The 8,806-nt window shown below is 34.2% G+C and overlaps 1 protein-coding gene across 1 annotated transcript; it reads right to left on the bottom strand.

Moving 5' to 3' along the window:
* Nucleotides 1-4,925: 4,925 nt before the first annotated feature.
* LOC148788058 (putative disease resistance protein At1g59620) lies at nucleotides 4,926-5,441 on the bottom strand. The gene has a single exon (XM_088880313.1). It carries the CDS (start codon nucleotides 5,439-5,441, stop codon nucleotides 4,926-4,928), a length of 516 nt encoding a protein of 171 aa, XP_088736439.1.
* Between the last annotated feature and the right edge of the window lie 3,365 nt (nucleotides 5,442-8,806).

Raw genomic sequence — 8,806 nt, 5'->3', positions numbered from 1 at the left:
TTATGTGGTGTGCAGTTTGTGTGGAAGACACACATTCATTCTACCTGTAGAACGATACGAAGGTGTGCTGCTTTGACTGCCACAGACAGTTCCTGCCGCTAGACCATCCGTTCCGTAGGAATAAGAAAGCATTCACAACGAATCGAGTAGAAAGGAATGTTCCACAGTCAAGATTGATGGGAGAAGATCCGCAAATGGGTTGAAGAGTTTAGCCCTGCGGTTGAAGTTTCGTTGTCACTCCCGGACGGGAACAGTAGCGAGCATAAGTGGACAAAGAAAAATATCTTCTGGGAGCTCGAGTACTGGTCGGTACAACTAAATACGACATAATCTTGATGTCATGCACATTGAGAAGAACGTGTTTGACAATATATTCAATACCTTTATGGATATAAAAGAAACAATGAAGGATACTCTGAATACATGGAAGGACCTGAAGATCATATGTGATTGACCGGAGCTTGAGTTGGATGAAAGGAGGCTGAACGTGATGCCCAAAGCTGTATATAACCTGACTCTCGATGGACCGACATTGCATTTCAAGAGATTGAGACAATACCTACTCCATAAGTCGTGACGGACAATTAGTCGTTCAGCTTATTGCTAATCAACAAGGAGCAGGTACATATTGATCGAGGAACAATAAACTGATGACGAGTTTAACGAGGATAGCTTTGATGAGGATTACAAGAAGACAATAATTATGATTGACATTTACCATTTTCTGTATCAAGTGTCTGTGTATTTTGCCAATAGAAATTAGTATAAATTAAACAATTACCGATAATAATTTAGAAAAATAGTTTTCCAGAAAATTTAGAAGTATAACTTGCAAACTATTTTGTTCATACCAATAAATTTTTTTTAAAAACAAAACACAATTTTTGTCTATTTAGAAATGGTTAAAGAATTAGGAAGTCGATCCAGAGCCCATTCCAATTTTGAACCGACATTAATAAAATAAACCGTTAAATATATTACAATTTTCCAAATAAAAAAGAGGAAAAATTAAAATAGAGGAACGGTCTATTTATTTTGACCGTTTCAAAATAAGTTCAAACAAATTTAATTTCGCGCCAAAAGAAAACTGGAGGAAAACTCAAACCTAGGAATGGTTATTTAATATTTGACCATTGCAAAATATGAAATTAAATAAAATCATTCGTATAAAATATTTGTTTCTAAAATGATTAAATTGTCCCTAAATATTCCATAGATTGCTCGTTCACTTCCCGATTATAATGTCTCAACATGTGGGATAGTTATCATTTTTAACCTCGTTGATTGTGTATCAAATACGATATCTTGGTATCCGTTTAACAAAAATTTCAAAAACTTCATCGAATGTAGTATTTTGTCGATTTTATACTATCCAATGGCTTGATAAAAATTTTATCAGTCTGATTAGACGATGCAATAGAACAGTATAAGATGTCACTTACATCTACATAAGAGTAACAATCTTATATATACAAATATACTTGATCTTCTGAACATGTATCAATTTAATTTATAGCATTATATGTTTCCAATAACCTTAATTCATTCTGCAATTATAGAATGTTTGTGTAATTTTTCAAAATTAATTGTATAGTTGTGTAATTGATGCAAGTATTGTTAAATTTAGTGCAATTTACTCATGTAACATTCCATAATTTTTGCAATCCTTATGTGTATTATATCATATTGCTTTTTTCTTGTGAAATTTATTGTATACATGTGCAATTTATTTTATAAATATGCTACTATTTACATCTTAATGTAAGTAACCAAAAAAATTAGACAAATATATAATCTCATTAGTACCATTATTTAAATAATAAAAAGTATTGGACTAATATTTTCAAATAATATAATTTTTACATCATAATCTAAACAATCACAAAAATTAGACCAATAGTTAATCCCAATAATAGTATTATTTAAATAATAATGTAAATAACAAAAAAATTAGATCAATATTTCCAATAATAAAAATTTTAAGAAGTAATGTAAACAATCAAAAAAATTACACCAATATTCCTAATAATAATGTTTTTACATAATAATGTCAATAGTAAAAATATTAGACCAATTTTTTCAATAATAACATTTACATAATAATATCAATAATCACAAAATTAGACCAATAATCTCTATAATAATATTATTAACAAAGTAATATCAACAATAACAATATCAAGGTAATATTTCAAATTAAAATAACATTACATAATCAATAGAAATAGAAAACAAATTGAGGACAATATTTCCAATAATTAATAATTATTTAAAAATGTATAGTTCTTTGGTAACTGCGTACAAACAAATCACGCATGCCTTTCTTGTTAGCCCATTCATTGAATTTTGCCCGTAGAACTTGTTATGTTTATCCATCTTCATCTGTCAACAAAATATAATGTTAATAGATTAAAATGTATAAATGTAACGAATACTACAATAATAAGTTCATGTGATAGGGTAAACAAGCTTAAATCAATACTTGGCCCGTTTGTATATATGCAGAAGAGAATTATACATTTTAAATAATTAATGAGTACAATAATCATAACTTCATGATAACGTTTTCGATGTTTAAGAATTAGAATATGCTTTTTTATTTAAATATTAATGTCAATAACCGTAAAATTTAGACTAATACTCCTGAATAATTTGTTTAGATCTTGTTTAGTGGTATGCCTCCTATACCACATGGTCGTGCTCGTGCCCCGCCACTTCTACCATTTTCGTGGGAGCTGGACCGACAGCGGAAGAGAGGATATAGCAGTCTGTCACCCCGGCGGTTGCTCCACCACTACCATCAGCACGCCCAGTACATCAGCCTCGATGACGCGAGGTAAATTTGTTTAACAATTTTTTTTAGTATTATTTTATATTAAAAATGTCTAATATAGCATGTAATTTTAAATCTGACCGCCACTTTCACGAGTGCATCAATGCAGTCGTGACGGGGACATTTTCCCCACCTGTCGCCATACCTGAGGTAGGTACCGCCAGAGTACCAGCATTTCTGGTTTGACAGCGCAAACGTTATCAATTTTAAATTAATTTTGTTTTATCTAATAATCTAATTATTTAATGAATTTTACTAATATTTTATTTAATTTTATTATTGTAGATGACCTACTGGTGGGACTGTGACGATGAGTTAATGTTCTTGGTTTTCAACATGTTGGAAGTGAATCTGGAAGATATTTTCTATCACTCTATCCAGCCTCGTCAGGCCACTCTGGCGGGCCAACAAGATTTGGCTCCAACTCCAGACGTACTGGGCCAACATGGACTTCCAGCGGGAGTCCTCAAAGAATAAGGCAACCGGGCGGCGAACTCTACGGTGTCCTCAATTGTGTATCAGGGGGAGGGGGTCGTCCTCTATCGGCATGCACAAGAGGAAGTTGGTAAGTAAATAATATTTAAATGCATTATCATTATTTTATAAACAAGATGCTAAATGTTTTTTCTTCTACATGAGGCAAAGGTCGGTCGCCCCCCAAGTAGATAGAATTATTGGAGATGTGCTACAAGAAAAAAGTAGACGGTGGCTGGAGTGGGCCGAGGGCGTTGGAGGTGGCAGTAATAGATACATTATTAATATTATTTTCTTAAAAAAATTAATTCTTGCTTAAAAGTGTTTATAATTTTGTTTGTTTTGCAGGAGACGTTCCAAAAGCTACTAGAGGATAGTCAGCCTTAGAGGGGTGGATATTCCAGAGCTGCTTTATTTTTTGCAATATCCAACCCTCTAGTCTTTGTTATTCTTTTAGCTTTTTTAAGTGTCTATTATACATATGTATATATATATAGGAATTAATGGATTCAAATGTGTCAATTGATTTTTCTTTTCAAAATATTTGAAAGTGATATGTTCTGTGGTGGCAAAGAACCATATAAATTGGTGCAAAAAATTTCTTACACACATTACTTTATGTGTATAACTTTAATATAATTGCAATTCAATTTCTAACATAAATTACTAGACTGCAGTTCATCAATGAAATCCAGTCCTCCAAGTGTAATCAATGACATTAGTCTATACCCATCTTTATATACCAAACCATTAATTACATCTTTCAGATTAAAACACACCTACCACATATATTTCGCTCTAATATCTAGCCTTTGAAACCGAATTCCAAACCGGTGGTTAAAAGTATTGCCAAATTTTAATAAACACAAAATGATTGAACTTGCAAGAAAGGAATACATGACTAATTTTTCAGTTTTGAGTATCAATTTTAACTTCATCACTACTTTAAGTTTTTCAATTTTAGTCAGAAACTGTAGTTGTATACAAAGAAGTAAAGACAAATGGTTGATTACAATACAACAATATGTACAGATTGATGAACTCTTTAATTAATTTTCATAAATGTTGTCTCATTTTTTTTTTCCCTTTTTCTGGACCAATTAATATAGAAAATAATTCATTGTATTGTATTCATAGATAGAATCAATATATACATTTCTTTCTAAAAATGCTTTTTGTCTTATTATTACAATAATATTATGTAACGACAAACCAACAAATATATACATTTCTTTTTCCTTCTTTAATTGTTCTTTTTGAATCAATTTGTTAATTCGTCATCGTTAAAATTTGCCAACAAAATACTTAAAGATTTTCGCCGGATTATTTCATCCGACCCAAATTCAAATTCATCTTGGAAATTTCGGTGATGTGCTATCGTCAGATCCCATCTCTTGTGCTCTTCATGCAAGATTAATGGAGCCTCAGGTACAGATTTAATTATTTGTCTTTTTGTTTCTCCAATTTATTTTTAATTAATTTCTTTTCTTGTCAAAGTTTAAAAAAGTAAATATTTAATTTTTGAATATATTAAGAATTTTTTTTCCATAATTAGGGTTCAACAAGAAATTCAACATTATTTTCACAATCAATAAAATAAAACAAGAAATTTTACAAACTAACCTTGTGAATAGTTGTTTGGGAGTGCTATCTTTTGAAGGAGCTCCCATCCTACATCTTCATCCAAACACTTCATATTGTGGACGTATCCTGTGGAAGCAATGTTTTGATTTCTGGTTGTGAGCAAAACTTTGCTATCTGCCTCTCCAATGGGAAAAGCGTGCCTTAAGCAATTCCAGTGATCAACTTCCCAAACATCATCCAAAACTAGGAGACATTTTCTGTCTCTTTGTACTTGGTACAACTTTCTGATCAATGTATCTTCGTCTTGCTCCTCACTTCCATTCGGAAGAAGTTGTTTTAATAGTCGTTGGAAAATAGTGTTGGGTTGAAATTGTTGGCTTACACAAACCCAAGCACGATATTTGAAGCACCGCTTCACGGCCTCCCCATTGTAAATTTTAGTAGCAAGAGTGGTCTTTCCCAAGCCTCCCATGCCACATATGGAAATCACTCCATTTGATTTGTCATCAGTTGTCAGAACTGATTCTAACTGTTTAATATCCTCCTTCATTCCTACAAAATACTTTTCAACCTCATGCCCTACGTTCTTCTTGACCAATCGTTATCATCTACCAATCTTGATGAGTTGTCTCCTACACTCATGGACTCCGACTGTTTGGTGAGGTCAGACATACGAGACTTGATATCTTTAACGTCTTCTCCGATTTGGTGCATTCTCAACCACTCGCTCAATATACAAGTGAGTCGAAAACACTAATTTTGATACCTTATATTTAGCACAAAACGGGGGATGAAGAGAAAGTGCAATAGCAGTGGTGATGGCTCAAACCAAACCTGATTGTGCCTATTTTCTTTTCTTTCTTTTTAAATGAAGATGAGATATTTTTTCAACAAATTTAAATAATTTATGATTTTATTTTAAATAAATAAATCATAAATTAAATCAAACAAATAATTAAAACTACAAAAAAAAAGTAGCTAAGACCGCATAAAGAACTTAATAACAATTGAACCAACTAGCTACAAATAATAAACTTAAATAATGGGTAGCCCAAAAAAAATTTAAAATACATTTTAAAAAAAATAACAATGAGTTTTAGTGAATTGTTGTACTAATATAGAAGTATAAGAATAAAGATAAAACTTTTTAGAGTTTCCAAAGTATATAAAATATAGAATAGTTAAGCTACAAGAATAAAATAAAACTTCTATGTCATATATTATTAAAAAAAAAGAAGTGGCTCGATTAGGTCAGCCCGCTAACTTGACCCAGGGTTAGGAGGTCCTAGGTCATTGGGCTGGGCCTATCCCAAGTATTGATACTTGGAATCAGCCTTGGTTTGGCCTGGATTGTACCAACCAACTCTTTTTAAATGGGCCAATCAGATCCTAGGTTGAGTCTCTCTTGATCCCGACTCTTTAGGCATCTTGATCACCCACTAGAAACCATGTGTTTAGTCCATGACCATTGAATTAGCATTAGTTTGGTGGATGTTTCTCAATTACAAGATATAATGTGAAATTCCTATGACAAATAAAACTAAAATGATAGTAATTCTTTATTTTTGGATCGCAAGCTAGGTTTATATATCCAAATCATTTGAAGATTAGAAATCCGTTTGCTATTATGATTTATTGACCGAGTACTGAAGTAATCTTTATCTCATCTTATTAATTTTTATTCTAATATTTAGTTATTTTGTTGGTAATTTTTTATTTGCTCTTTAATCTACATATAACACTTTGTTTGTAGATATTTTGAGCATTCCTAAATAGAAAAAAAAATGTGTTTTGTTTTTTTAAAAAAAAATATTGGTATGGACAAATAGTTTGAAAGTTGTACTTCTAAATTAGCTGGTAAACTATTTTTATAAATTATTATCGGTAATTTTTTAATTTATACTAATTTCTATCGGCAAAATACACAGACACTTGATATAGAAAATGCTAAATGTCAATTAGAATTTTTGTCTTCTTCAGTCTCGTAATCCTCATCAAAGCTATCGTCGTCAAACTCGTCATAAGATTTACAGTTCCCCGATCGGGATGTACCTGCTCCTTGTTGATTAGCAACATAAAGCTCAACGACTAATTCTGTACCATTTGGGTTATGCAGGTTATAATTATGGTTGTCCGTCGGAACTTGGAGGTATTCTCTCAACCTCTTGAAACGCAATGTCGGTCTATCGAGAGTCAGGGTGTATACGACTTTAGGCATCACGTTCATCCTCGTTTTGTCCAGCTCAAGCTTCTGTCCGTTACATATGATCTTCAGGTCCTTCCATGTATTCAGAGTATCCTTCGTTGTTCCTTTTATATCCATCACGGTATTGAATATAATGTCAAGCATGTTTTCTCAATGTGCATGACACCAAGATTGCATCATATCAGATGCATCAACCAGTAGTCGAGCTCCCAAAAGATGCTTTTCTTTGTCCACTTATACTCGCTACCTTACCCGTCCGCAAGTGACAACGACACTTCAACCGTAGGGCTAAACTCTCCAACCCATTTGCGGATCTATTCTCCCATCAATCTTGGTTGTGCACCATTCCTTTCTACTCGGTTCTTATTGAATGCTTTCTTGTTCCTACGGTTTGGATGGTCCAGGGGGAAGAACTGTCTGTAATAGTCAAAGCAGCATGACTTTCTACTGTTCTGTAGGTAAATGAATGTGCGTCTTCCATACAAACTGGACACCGCATAGCACCAGTGGAACTCCATCCAGACGCCAATCTATAAGCGGGTAGGTCGTTCACAGTCCACATCAACATGGCGTGCCTTGCGAATCACTCGCTTCTCAGTGTCGCACGTTAGTACACCTACATGCCGCAAATTCTGCAAATCCTCGATCAAAGGCTCCAGATAAACATTGATCAAATGTTTAGGATTGGAAGGATCGAGGATCACCATTATCACCTCAGCACTCATGCACATTCCCAGTGGGGATTGTATGCTGTAAGTATAATGGGGCGACATGAGTACGTACGACCGTACTGCGCGTGCGGTGCGCGCCCATTCATCCACAAACTCAATCTTACATTACGGGGCTCTACTACAAAATAAGGATATGCTCGATCAAAATGCCTTCATGCATCTGCATCAGACGGATTGAATACGGGTCCCTCTTTCGTTAGATTATTAGCATGCCACGTCATTTGCTCGTCAATCGCTTCTGAAGTATACAACCTTTGTAGGCGAGGGGTAATCGGCAGGTACCTAAGACTGGTATACACTGTCTTTTTGCGATTAGGATTTCGCGTCCTGGTTGACTTGTACCTAGCTTCTCCACAAAACATGCAATAGTCAAAATCACCTTCCAGTATAACATGCAACTATTTTTACACACATCAATCTTCCAATAGGTAAACCTAAGTTTCTTATCAATTTCTTCGTAGTATAGTAATCCTGGGACAAGGTGTGGTTGTGTTACTATATGATCAACCCACTGGGATATTTGGTCATATATATGCTGAGAAAATGGCCAACAACCTTGATATTCACCAACTCAGCAACAATCTTCAATTGAGATTGGGTGCAACCGTTCCCCAATGGCTGCTCTGCTGCATGCACTACATCGTTAAACTGATTTGCCAGCCCAGACACATAATCGTACCACCTACCGCAATATGAACTAGGTCCTACATTAGTAGGATACGACCTCGTAGCATTATCAGGCACACTATCCCGGTTATACTTAGAAGACCAGACAGCCAGCCTGGCAACATCAGAAACCATCCTCTATGCCGAATCATCTGCACTGCATCACCCAAGGCGTACTGGTACCCTCCATAATATTAGAAATGGGAGTTTGCTCCTCCTGCAATGGGGCCGCGGTGACAGCCTCAAAATACTCCTACACCCTCTCCTCGCCTCAAAAGCTTTTGAAAAGGCAAAAGTTCTTTGAATTTAAAA

Source organism: Sesamum indicum, linkage group LG5, assembly GCF_026168435.1.
Source record: "Sesamum indicum cultivar Baizhima isolate 11 linkage group LG5, ASM2616843v1, whole genome shotgun sequence".
Taxonomy (NCBI): Eukaryota; Viridiplantae; Streptophyta; class Magnoliopsida; order Lamiales; family Pedaliaceae; genus Sesamum; species Sesamum indicum.
This window is presented reverse-complemented; position numbering and strand designations above follow the sequence as displayed.

Excerpts from the sequence above, each read along its gene's own strand:
- LOC148788058 (XM_088880313.1), bottom strand. The coding sequence starts at position 5,441 with ATGAAGGAGGATATTAAACAGTTAGAATCAGTTCTGACAACTGATGAC.